The sequence below is a fragment of the Chanos chanos genome, chromosome 16, assembly GCF_902362185.1.
Source record: "Chanos chanos chromosome 16, fChaCha1.1, whole genome shotgun sequence".
In the NCBI taxonomy this organism is placed as follows: Eukaryota; Metazoa; Chordata; class Actinopteri; order Gonorynchiformes; family Chanidae; genus Chanos; species Chanos chanos.
Window position 1 is genome coordinate 436,134 of NC_044510.1, and position 13,297 is coordinate 449,430.

The 13,297-nt window shown below is 43.0% G+C and overlaps 1 protein-coding gene across 3 annotated transcripts; it reads right to left on the bottom strand.

Annotated features, from left to right (window-relative positions):
- Positions 1-885: 885 nt before the first annotated feature.
- Positions 886-12,464, bottom strand: sap30l (sap30-like). Of its 3 annotated transcripts, XM_030793551.1 has the most exons (4): positions 11,787-12,464; positions 10,978-11,100; positions 5,220-5,318; positions 886-1,839 (listed from the first exon to the last, which is right to left on the bottom strand). In XM_030793551.1, the coding sequence occupies exons 1-4, from the start codon at positions 11,970-11,972 to the stop codon at positions 1,711-1,713; spliced, it is 537 nt and encodes a 178-aa protein (XP_030649411.1). In that variant the 5' UTR covers positions 11,973-12,464; the 3' UTR covers positions 886-1,710. The 3 variants fall into 3 exon arrangements, with proteins under 3 accessions (XP_030649411.1, XP_030649413.1, XP_030649412.1); XM_030793553.1 differs by lacking the exon at positions 10,978-11,100 and having other exon boundaries at positions 5,220-5,303; XM_030793552.1 differs by lacking the exon at positions 10,978-11,100.
- Between the last annotated feature and the right edge of the window lie 833 nt (positions 12,465-13,297).

Here is a 13,297-nt window from a genome sequence, read left to right on the forward strand (position 1 = left end):
TCCAACTCACTCCCTCAGGAACTACACCGACCAGAAGGGTCCCGTTTCCAACTCACTCCCTCAGGAACTACACCGACCAGAAGGGTCCCGTTTCCAACTCACTCCCTCAGGAACCACACGGACCAGAAGGGTCCCGTTTCCAACTCACTCCCTCAGGAACTACACGGACCAGAAGGGTCCCGTTTCCAACTCACTCCCTCAGGAACCACACGGACCAGAAGGGTCCCGTTTCCAACTCACTCCCTCAGGAACCACACGGACCAGAAGGGTCCCGTTTCCAACTCACTCCCTCAGGAACCACACGGACCAGAAGGGTCCCGTTTCCAACTCACTCCCTCAGGAACCACACGGACCAGAAGGGTCCCGTTTCCAACTCACTCCCTCAGGAACTACACCGACCAGAAGGGTCCCGTTTCCAACTCACTCCCTCAGGAACTACACCGACCAGAAGGGTCCCGTTTCCAACTCACTCCCTCAGGAACTACACCGACCAGAAGGGTCCCGTTTCCAACTCACTCCCTCAGGAACTACACCGACCAGAAGGGTCCCGTTTCCAACTGTCTCTTTTATCCAACTCATAACAGCAACATCACAGTCCAATCTGGTCTGTCATCCACATCCACAAAAAGCAAAAATCCAGTTTGATTTTCTCCTGATGATGTTTTAAGGGTGGAGCAGAGCGGTGCCTTCCCTTCAGTAACTCATATGGTTTTACCAATCAAAACATCACAGAGCATCTCTGTGAGAAGGAGGGCAGAGCTATGTCTGTGTGACGTATGGATAAAGACACTCCAAACAATGGAATGAGACCGGGACGGGGGGGGTTTGGGGGGGGGGGGGTTGAATGTTTTTCTCAAACGCTCCTCTAGATCTCAGTATGAATGCAATCTGAAATATGATGGTCAGTTTACATACAGAACACCCCAACTCTCCAATTCAAACCTGAATTAATCATCTGAGTTTTGCAATAAAGATTTGTATTTTATTACATCACAGGAATAGTACAGAGTATGAAATGGTCTTTGCTCAAAAAGTGTTCTGCCAAAGACAAAACCACTCAGGCACAAAAACAAAAGAGGAATTAGTGGCATTTTTATCAGCAGATAGAAAATCTTTATACAGATGCCCATGGTGAGGGACATGCATGAACACTGATGTTTCACATGATTTAAAAAAGGAAGCCAGAGATGCATCAAACAGGTACCAATTCTTAAAACAGAGAGTCACATGGTAAGAGAGCAGAGTGGAGACAGGTACTGTGTGTTATTGTGTGTGTGAGTTGTTCAGGACAAGGGGACCTTTGTGACATGGTAAAGAGGTGACATGCTGATAACGGACATTTTGGTTCCCTCAGAGCCGTGGAGTTCAGACGAAAGGAAAGAGTCCACAGACTGCTGCTGTCTGCATAAATGTTTCGTCGAGAAATGCAAGTCTCTTATATTAGCGCTGTATTCTACACACTCCACGGTTTGGCACAGAAGCGTTTCACTTGGTAACAGTCAATGCAAGGCATGAAGTAATTCTATAGGACATAAAAGCAATTCCTCTCCCTCCCGAGGTTAACATTTCGTTCATTTTCTGTGTTGTGTATATTTACGCATCAGCATATTCACATTATGTCTTTACCCTGCTAACTGACGGGTCATAAATAGTGGCGGCCTTTCATGCATGTGTGTCCGTTTCTGAGTGTTAGTGAGAGGCTGCAGAACCTTATTCCAGCTGTTTGCTTCCTTCTGATTTCTGGTCCAGTCGGCTTTTACTGCTCTTCACCATGTAAATAAAATAGGTCAGAGTCTCCTTCTCATTCACTGGAATATTCCGGAAGTGACGGCTGACAGTCTAAGAAGAACCAAAAAGGCAAATTATTGTTATTAGCAGTAAGTAGTAGCAGTAGCAGTAATATAAAGCATTTTATTTTTGTAACTTTTGTGAGGACTTCAGGATGTTCTAGTCTAGTAAACAAAACTCTGTTGTTGTTTGTCTTTGCTCTGTGTGACATGCCAGAGAGACACAAAAGTCCCCCTGTGCAAAATAAGCATCGAGCCTAATCTACGCCGCGTGTGTTTATGACGCAAGTTAACGATAATTCTTCGTTTTCTGACAACATTTCAGTGTGACCTAAGTGACTGTTAGAGTACTTGTTTGAGGTGACAGAAACCGAGCTGATAAACCAATGGCTCAATTACAATGAATTATGAGTCATAACTCTTGTTTAAACTGTCACGTTACAGTGATGTGCATCTCATGTATTCATTTTTAAATAGAAAAAAGAAGAAAAATTTCATCATCATATTATAATGATCAGTTACCCTGTAGAGTGTACAAGCGACAAAAGATCACTGAAAGTTTAAAATATAAATCTACAAAATACTTCATCTACAAAATACTTAATCTACGATGAACCTGCCTTGGTTTTTTGTCTTCTAGCGTCTAGAGCGAGAGAACATAGAACAGTGTAAATCAATTACAAACGGAACAACCTGAGGACACATCATAAATAATCTTAATGGTTTGGACAAAGATCAAATGTTTACTGTAGCAGAAACAAACCTAACTACATGTAAACCTTTCAGGAAAACCTTTGGTTATCACATCTAACACACACAAAAAAGCCTTTGTTCAAAGGCAGCCTAACTGGGCGGATCTGCTGACCTGTGGTTTATTGATGACCTGCTAGTCTCATTAATGGACCCAGCACCTCCGCCCCTGCATATATTTAACTTAAGCAGGGAGCTAATCAGGTCCAGAGCTAACAGAGGGGCTACACACTGAGAGGACAGGGATTAAATTAGGGCTCTATGACTGCACTGGGCTTCACGTGTTAGGTTTTCTAGTAACAATCACTGAAATGTTTATTTGTGGAAATACTGCTGTCAGAATTTGAGGACATTTAAGACACAAGTCTGAGTATGGTCTGGTCACATTTACACAGTGAGATGGGAGGGACAATGGTTTTGACTGGACATCAATGGTTTTGACTGGACATTTTTCCTGCCAGTCCTGGGAATCGAACGGGCAACCTTTTGGTACCAAGCCCACCAACCTTTAGGCCACGGCTGCCCCCATTATTAAATACTGACAACATTGTGTCGCAGAACTGAAGTAATGTCCAAGCTATCACTATCAAAGCTATTACTTCTGGAGAAGGTTTATTTCCTGACGGCTAATGAAAAGCTAACCAAAGAAAGCTAACCAAAGAAGTTTCTTACCCCTGAATCCATATGAAGTAAGCCTTTAAGTACAAACACCTCATCCTAATTATTAACCTAAACCCCACTGGTAACCCATCCTCATTAGCGTTTCCTACCACTGCTGCCACCTACAGGATGTCTAGAGAATACTGCTACATTCACATCACATCAGAACTGGCCTGACTGAGAGATCTGGCCTGACTGAGAGAACCGGCCTGGCTGAGAGAACCGGCCTGGCTGAGAGAACCGGCCTGGCTGAGAGAACCGGCCTGGCTGAGAGAACTGGCCTGACTGAGAGAACTGGCCTGGCTACGACAGTGGAGGCAGCGAATCAGCGGATTGCTCTTTTTGTCCAGGTGCTAAGTCCACAGCTGTAATAGCGGTCCCTCAAGGTTCCAGCACAGGTGGTTTTGAGAGGGAATGGGAGCTGACACTCTGATTGGTTTATTGCATGTTACACCCAAAACACACCGACGATTCATTAAGAGACTAAGCATGACCCCTCTGCGCATTGCACCTTACTTTGCGCTCAAATTATCTGCTGTTAAACTAACAAAAGTGGATTTGGACACACCCTCAATGTACTTACGCCATGCGCTTTAGACCGTGCGCTTTAGACCGTGCGCTTTAGGTTGTTAAAATAGAGCCCCCAGTGATGAATGGGACTATTTAAGGTCAATCAGAATGAAACTTTGAGATGTAACATGTCATATAGTGAACTCTAGTTCTAGACTAAACTGTAGTCGGGTTCTGCAGCCTAACACAAGTGATATTCGCCAGGCTAGCATCCATTTCTGTCACTGTGGCTGTGCGCTTCAAGTATGTCCATGTTAAAACGTTTCAAACTCAACCCGCAAGTGGTCAAACTTCTCATGGTTAATCCTGAGGTGATGGGAGGTTTCTTATTTTATAGTTTGTGCCAAATAAAAACTAAAAGGGAATGAATTTCCTTGACATTGTGTAAGAATTAATATGAAAAGAGAGAGCACCTGTTTGGCGACTATTTGTTGCTGAATAAGGCTCCTCACCACCCACGATCGCGGTTAAAATCGATCTGATTACTAAATTAAGACGCCAACTTGGCTCCAAAAGGTGATTTTCATTTCACGGTGCCAGTACCCTGCGAGAAGGTGGGATGTCTGAGGCGAGACAGTGCAAGGAACTCAATCATTTATTGACTGGATTTTGACTGCATTTAGCCTGGGTTCAGAAGGGCTTTATCTATTTTAGCCTGGGTTCTGGAAAGAGTCTTCTTTAGTCTGGGTATTTTATGGAAAGTAGTGTCCATCCAACTGAATGACAACCTACAGTAAACACAAATAATGAAAAGTCTCACTCTAACTTTCATTGGCTTCCAGAAGCGAGTATAATTAATAAATAGTGTTTCCTTCCATCCCTCCATAACATCTCTAAGGTCTGTGACACGCCAACTCATGCAGAGCAAGTGAGAAACTCATACAAAAATTTACAGCACGTTCAAAATGCTGCTGTCAGAATATTAACCTCCACCATAATGACTGACCTCATTATACCTGCATTTAAAGCTTTTCACTGCTTACAGGTATCTTTTAGAATTGATTTTAAAACTCCTCTGTTAGTTTGTCAGTTGTTAGTTTAAAGGTCTTGCCCTCCTCTACCTTAGTGATATGACTGTGAGATCTGTTCCATCTAGATCTCTCAAATCATCCAACAGCAATCTCCTGCTCCTTTGTCTTTAATCTGTTTTATTTCTCTTTTATTTCATCTCTCATCATCTCATTTCTCTGAGTAAAATCCATTTAAAACTACTACCCGCTGTTAAGTACTTTGTTAACTGTGTTTTCAAGATGTGATATTCAAAAAAGCTTAGTATTATTATCCTTATTATGCCTGGCCCGATTCAGATGAAGTCTAATGTGAAAACAGTAAAGACTGGAATTTCTCCAGCATTTGTTAGCTTTAAACATTATCAACACAGATGTTTGCCCAAACTTTAACACATATTAAATGACATACAGAGGCCATGGTTGTAACCCATGATGTATATACCTCAGCCAGCTGGGCCTTGTTCAGTCCGGGCCTGGTCTGGAGCTTATAGTGCCGCTTATAGCGCCTCAGTGTGTTCACCTGGAGCTGGAACAGGTCAACCTAGAGCAGAGAACAAGCAAGAACACTAAGAACACAAATCACACTTAAAGTAACAGTATAATCTAAACCTCTGTTACTGAAGCGTTGAGGTTATGAAGATCACACCCGGGCCACATGGCTCTCCACACTGACAATACCACAGACGTCACTTGTACCAAAATGTCTTATTTTACACCCAAAGTAAAAATTAAATATTAAAATATTTATTCTTAAATAGCCTTTTCAAGTTGTAGGTGCAGGGGCCATAAAAATGTCACCACCCACCTACGAAATCACAAATGATGGACACAGATTTAGGTTCCTGCTGCACCTTTTGAACTTACTGAAAGACAAGACTTCAGTTAACAAGCAAGACAAGAACTGCACAGGACCCTATACCCATAATACACTGAGCACAGGCCGGTATCCAGTTCCATCTAATATCTTTTCAAGCTCACGCTGACATTTCCTTTCCAATTTTTTTCAAATTCCTGAGTTAGACCATTTCTTCACACCCTCTCCTCCCTCCCTGTTACCGTGACAACACTGCTACTCACACTACAGATGCATCAAAGTAACTGATTACTTCACTCTGGGAAGTTTAGATTAACTCTGAATTATAAGTTGAGTGATCAGGACAATGTGAAAAAACCATCTGGTGCATGACTGATGCTACGTCACCAGTATTTTCATGAGCAGAGATTCATCACTCAGGCCTACCATGTACAGATAACTGTTAGGCATGTAATGACTTGATTATGGAAAAACAGCCAGAGACATCACCATTGAAACTGCAATGGGGCTGCCTTAACAAAGCCTCTGTGCTTCTGAGAAGGCCATCTAGTGGAAGAAAGAGGTTACGGCTGTAGTGTGGCTAACTGCACAGGGTGGTTAGTGGGAGATGGAGGTTACGGCTGTAGTCTGAGCTAGGCTAACTGCACAGGGTGGTTAGTGGGAGATGGAGGTTACGGCTGTAGTCTGAGCTAGGCTAACTGCACAGGGTGGTTAGTGGGAGATGGAGGTTACGGCTGTAGTCTGAGCTAGGCTAACTGCACAGGGTGGTTAGTGGGAGATGGAGGTTACGGCTGTAGTCTGAGCTGGGCTAACTGCACAGGGTGGTTAGTGGGAGATGGAGGTTACGGCTGTAGTCTGAGCTGGGCTACCTGCACAGGGTGGTTAGTGGGAGATGGAGGTTACGACTGTAGTCTGAGCTGGGCTAACTGCACAGGGTGGTTAGTGGGAGATGGAGGTTACGGCTGTAGTCTGAGCTGGGCTAACTGCACAGGGTGGTTAGTGGGAGATGGAGGTTACGGCTGTAGTCTGAGCTGGGCTAACTGCACAGGGTGGTTAGTGGGAGATGGAGGTTACGGCTGTAGTCTGAGCTGGGCTAACTGCACAGGGTGGTTAGTGGGAGATGGAGGTTACGGCTGTAGTGTGAGCTGGGCTAACTGCACAGGGTGGTTAGTGGGAGATGGAGGTTACGGCTGTAGTCTGAGCTGGGCTAACTGCACAGGGTGGTTAGTGGGAGATGGAGGTTACGGCTGTAGTCTGAGCTGGGCTAACTGCACAGGGTGGTTAGTGGGAGATGGAGGTTACGGCTGTAGTGTGGCTAACTGCACAGGGTGGTTAGTGGGAGATGGAGGTTACGGCTGTAGTGTGAGCTGGGCTAACTGCACAGGGTGGTTAGTGGGAGATGGAGGCTACGGCTGTAGTGTGAGCTGGGCTAACTGCACAGGGTGGTTAGTGGGAGATGGAGGCTACGGCTGTAGTCTGAGCTGGGCTAACTGCACAGGGTGGTTAGTGGGAGATGGAGGTTACGGCTGTAGTGTGAGCTGGGCTAACTGCACAGGGTGGTTAGTGGGAGATGGAGGTTACAGCTGTTGTTTTCTCATGTTTACAGCATTAGAAACTTTAGTAGAAGTGTTTCTGGGGCACAGATGGCATAGTCCTTTATATTACAAACTAATCTGCAAAACTTTCAATAAATGACTGTAACATCTGATGCTGGGGATTAATACTGTCACAGTTATTTAGATATTTATGAAGGAATTCCTGAAAGTGCATTTGCACACTCAACAGAGAAAGAAATTGTGTTAGCACGTGTCACTCACATTTGGGCGATCAAGAAAAATGACATGTTACCTCCGCCAAGGAAGTTATGTTTTCAGTGCGGTTTGTTTGTTTGTTGATTGGCCTGTCTGTTTTTCAGCAGGATTATGAAAAAACTACCAGACCGACTTTCCGGAAACTTGGTGGAAGAGTGTAGCGTGGGCTAATGAAGAACCGGTTAAATTTCGGAGTGGATCCGCGTCACAGGGTGGATCCACGTATTCATCTCCACTTTCGTTAACATTGCGAGATGGGGGCAAAAATTACAGTGTAATTACAGCGAATGGTGTGGCACAGCTACACATACAATAAATCATAACAGTCACCTCAAACCCCACTGTAGACACAAATACACCCGAAATAAGCAACATCGAAATTATCCTTACTGTTTTTCCAAGTCAATATGACCAAAATACGCCTATTTTTAAAGGGTACTGTAGGCTAGCATAACACACACATAATCGCTAATTGTTTCTTACAATAAATTAGCTTTCACAATCATTCTTTCTGACTTTTTTGTTCTAATACTTTTGGAAAAACATCCAGACATGTGTAGTGGCTGTGGCTTCAGATCTGAATATCACAGAAGAGTGGACTACTGGGCGTGGCAGAGCTCTGAGCTCTCCCAGTGCCTTTCCAGTTCTCAGGGCTCTGAGCTCTCCCAGTGCCTTTCCAGTTCTCAGGGCTCTGAGCTCTCCCAGTGCCTTTCCAGTTCTCAGGGCTGTTGGGTTTTCTGAACACAGCTGTGTGGTGCTGCAGCTGCTTTCCTGACATATTATTTCTCTCTTCATTTCTTACATGTGAACAATATGCATAGCAGAGAGCAGTGTGTGAACAACATGCATACGGATGCATCCCAGAAACTCAGACTGTAAGTTAACACTGTTCTTGACTCGCTCTCCTTCCTTCTCTTCTTTTATCTTCACTTCTCTGTCACACTTCTGAGGTCTACAAGGTTTCAGTTCCAATGGTCTGCTCTCTGTGCGAGGCCTATATACCTCTGTCCCTCCTGCAGGCCCCTGTTCTGAGCCAACGGCCCACCTGTGATGCTGACTCAACCTGACTTTGAACCAAGAACAACCTGTCAAAATCTCAGTTTTAACTATAGCAAAACTAATCTTTCTCAGCCACTATACATTTGGTCTTAAAGACAAACTTACTGATATGAACACTGCCTGGTTTATCTCTGATACTACCTAGAATCTTGTATATCACTTGTATTACATTGTGAAGAAATCATGTGCTGTAAATAATTGCACAGACCACTGAATCTGTTTACCCTGGACTCATTCTACACTATAAGTGTCTATTCTATGTTCTGGCTAGAGAAGGATGGGCTCCCCCTGTTGAGTCTTGGTTTCTTCCTCCTATTCACTTCATTAGGGAGCCTTTCCTTGACACTGGCCTGGGCTTGCTTGCTTGCTGGGGGTTAAGTCACTGATTGCTGTAAAGCTGCTTTGAGACAACTTTTGATTATAAAAAGCGCTATACTAATAAACTTGAACTTGAACTCTACTGCTGTTTCTAACTTTTCTGCTGTGATGTAACACAATACATATACATTGTTACCTGATGTCATTTCAATAGAAAATGTCCACCTTCTGTGGACAATGAAAATTCTCTCTTATAAGAAATACCGTGACTGAAATTTTGCAAAACCATCATTTCTGCGATTCACTGGCTCATGGCAGACATGTTCTTTACTGCAGCTCTGTAGAACTTCAGGAACAGAGAAGTGAAACACAGCAGAGTTTCTGCAACTTCTCTGACCACATCCTAAACACAAACACAAATACATTCCGAAGGCATGAAAGTATCTTCGTTCAATCGCAGCCAGATATAGATTCTTGCACATACATCAAATCCCCCCAAACTGACCTGACAAACAGGGTTTCGGGGTTTTGGGGTATTTTCGCCACTTGGCACTGCAGCGCCCCAAGTGGGCCACCACCTGGCCACATTGCATGGCTACAGCCAGTGAAGAAGCAATTAAAAAAGAGAGTGATATGTAATCAATATGTCTGGGAGTTAAAATGGCCCAATGACGACAATGGACTGGCTCCACCTACCGTTTGACTGAATCAGTTAGCTGCCCAAAGATCATGTTTAAAGAGCTTATTCCTTAGAAACTTGATCAAATCTTGTGCAAAGCAGGTAAAGGACCAAACATGTGAAGAAATCTTTTCTGGGAGGAAAAATTCATTGAGTAACCTGGGGCGGAAAAGCACCCTTCGCCCAATAACCTGGGGCGAAGGGTGCTTTTCCCTCAGACGCACCTGTATTGAGCTTTGCAGCTGTTTGCTGACACTGCCATTACTAAGGTAACAAAGGGCAGCACAGTGAAATATCTGCAAAAGACCACAGATCACAGACAGGTCTAACACGGCGTGTTTCTTTAGCTGTGAGAATAATGGGAATCAAGATGACAGACCAGTTCTAGTTTTCACATCACGTTCCATGATGCATTAAAAAAACAGTACAGTTCTGATTTTATTTCTGTTCAATGATTTTTCACCTGACATTTTTGGATTACATTTCTTGACATGTCCTAAGACCAGGAAATAGATGCCAACAGCAACTGTACTTCTTCTGTAATCACATATGGATAACAGATATATCAGAGTATATATTATATACCACCTTATACTGAAATTTTCTTATATGTGGAGTCAACAGCAATATTCTGTCATAGAGGACATCCTGACATTCTCTCTAAGTGGAGGTTCTATTCAGTGTTGATCAGAGACGAAAGCTCCCTCCATAAGACTGTCCACACAAGCTCTAAAACCTACAGAACGGGGCACATACATTAACACAGAACAACCCAGCAGGGCTTTTACAGTTCCATCTGCGAATCACCACTCAGTGCGGTGAACAAAACACTTTTCTACTCGGCAAAGGACAATGCAGCATATAAAACGACACAGCAGATCTGACACAATTTTCACAGTGACAACTGAAAGTCTAACCCAAAAAGGTGATTGTCTAACCCAAAAAGGTGATTTTGCATCTCACATTTCCCTTTTCCACCCCAACAAAAACATACCAAACCTGGAAACCAACGTAAATACTACAACAACTACTACTCACTTTAATTCACTGCAAACTATCAAAAACGGCAAAGACATTTATGAGCAATCTATGCTTTATATGGAGGATGAAGAATGCCATGATATTAATAAATGAGTCATCAGTCAACTCATAGCCTAAATATACAATCCCTGGTAGTAACAGTGACAGATGGCAAATTATTAAATGTGCACATCATAATAGTGTTATCCTTAAACATGAATGCCCTGCTCCTGCCACTGCGTTGTCCATTACTTCAGTTTTTGCCATTTTCTAAATCTCTATTGTTGCTTTACTGCCTTCAGATACTCATTTGCTTGTGTATTTTTTTATTTATTTATTTTGTGTTACTTGATGTACTTGTTACTTCCTGTATCCAGAGGTTGAATGTTACCGTCAGTCTAATAGGGCTGAAAGATTTGTCATATGTTTTATCTTTAAGCTCAGAATGCAGCACGTTTTCAAGTAATTCAGTATCTACAATGATCTTTATATCATTTACCTCAGGTACTTCCACGTCATGGTCGGGAGACTCTCCTCCATCATCGCTGGTTTTTCTCTTCCGTTTGTTGCGGACACTCTGGATGAAGTTCTTGTGGAAGTCACAGATGTACAGATGTCGAACCTACGGGACGATTTTGCGGACTTGAGACTCGCTTAAAGTATTAAACTCTTACTCCATGACCTTCAGCATGAATAGAATTCCTTATGGTTAAACTACACGTGAGTAGCCTACTTAAGACGATATTGAAAAATACAATACTAGTCAAAAATAAGACCTGTCAGTACAACCATCGTTTAAAATTAAATAAAAAACTACGACATGAAAAACAGCTAATTAAACGGTAATGAACATACTTCAATTCTTATTTGGTTCAAATGCACCGACATTGACACAATATAGCCGTGGGTGACATTCACTCGGTGTGTTACAAGTCTACGTTGACATGTCATAAGTTATGATCGCAGATTTAAAATGCCAACGGAAATTTTAGTGTAGAGCTGTAATTCCCGAAGTGGAACGCTGCGTTGGGCACAGTCTTGTACTTGGTTTCCACACATGCCGCTGGGAGCGACTGCATCATATACATAGTGGATTTCGCTTAAAGCACGTCCCAAAGAGAGTAATCAACCCGGCGGCACATCTCACACAACACTATATACAACCAGCAGTTTATCTAAATAAAAACGTTTACATTGTTTTCTGATAGAAACGTAAATTTGCCATCAGGTGACACTATATGTGTCTGCGACAGCTGAAACAGAGACTGAGAGTAAGTATACGCAGAGGAATGCAAATAGCACACTTACGCTCTTATCAATATCCAGTTTAAGTTTCTTCTGCGAAATGCTTTTCTGGATTCGCTTGCTGAAGGAGGCGTTTCCAGCTGATCGGCCGCAGCGTTCGCCATCCTCGATCAAACAACAACTTTGGCCGTAAAACGGTGGAGCTGTGGGTCCGTCGTGACTGTCTTCTTCCGTGCTAAACCCATTCATTTTGACTCGTTTCTGATGTTCAGTTGGCTGGCTAGATCAAGTTGTACTTTTCAGCTGCGTCCCTACGGCCTGGTCTCCCTCATGAGTACTTAAGTCAGACCAAGTTTCTAGTCTACTAACGTAGCTTAGCTTACTGTAGCACTGAAGGAAAAGCAATGTTACAGAGCTACAAAGACAAATATCCTACCGCCTTTCACTTGAGTCGAATTACCCCCAGACTTCGGTGGCGACTAAATGCCCGATAAAAAACTGTCCCTCAGGTGCCCTTATGATTCTTGCTAGCTAGCCACTTAGCTTCGAATCCAGCCTGTTAGCGCAGAAAATTCCCTAACCCGCTGTATGCCGTACGGTCGCAATTACTGCTGCACAAACGTACACAAAACTTTGATCAGTATGAAATTTAGGTTTAGCTGTATCAGCGTACGTTATAAACAGGGAAACCACTTAAACACACAACTTTCATATACTTTGATATCTAAGACGAAGCGACGACCATAGTCATCCCGCACTGCACGACTGATACAATAGAACACATCTTGGGGCGACAACGGAAGTTCACTATTTCAATTACTATTGGTCTATTTCTAGCATAGGCGGGCATTTACTCATGCATCCGAAATTTCAGTTGGCTGTTACACATGTCACTAAATAATATCTCTCTCTGATGTCACTTAGTGAACAGTTACTTCCTTGTTCTGAAAATGGGTTGACTTAGGTATGGGGTACAGTAGCAGAATTATAAGGCTGTGTTTAATCGGCAATAAAAGTGGTACAGTTCCGATATTCTCTCGTGTAATTGACACAGAGAAAATATTGTCATGTCTGTATAAATGTAAAAAGTCACAAGAAGCTGGATACGTCTTATCCGTTTTAAGAATCACTCGGATATTGTACTAAATCGGACAGCTGTGCATAGTCTGATGGCATCCGCATATACCCACTGATATTCACAGATAATGTGGCATCGTCACAACCTTCCGTTGTCATTATTCCGTCTCGGTGACATGCCTCCGAAGTCGCGCAAATAAACTACACTTACCGTACCAGCAACGTGAACGAAGGCAGAAATTAGGGAGAAGGTTGTGAGTGACCATGTGTACAACAACAACGAAAAATAAAAGATTTAAGGGTGTCTAAAATTTGGTAGTCAGTCGTTGACCCATTAAGATTCTTCGGAGGGTATGACTTGAAACTCTGTAACAATGGTTAACCTAATTTGAACAGAGCTCTCAGTTACTTTAATTTCAGTCGCTGGTTAATGGAAAGTAATACTGGTTAATGGAAAGTAATACTGGTTAATGGATGCAGGTTACTTTGTAAACTTA

Excerpts from the sequence above, each read along its gene's own strand:
- sap30l (XM_030793551.1), bottom strand. The coding sequence starts at position 11,972 with ATGAATGGGTTTAGCACGGAAGAAGACAGTCACGACGGACCCACAGCT. Across the intron at positions 5,319-10,977 it reads ATGACGTGGAAGTACCTGAG|GTTGACCTGTTCCAGCTCCA; the intron begins GTAAATGATATA and ends TCTCTGCTCTAG. Across the intron at positions 1,840-5,219 it reads ACAAGGCCCAGCTGGCTGAG|ACTGTCAGCCGTCACTTCCG; the intron begins GTATATACATCA and ends GGTTCTTCTTAG.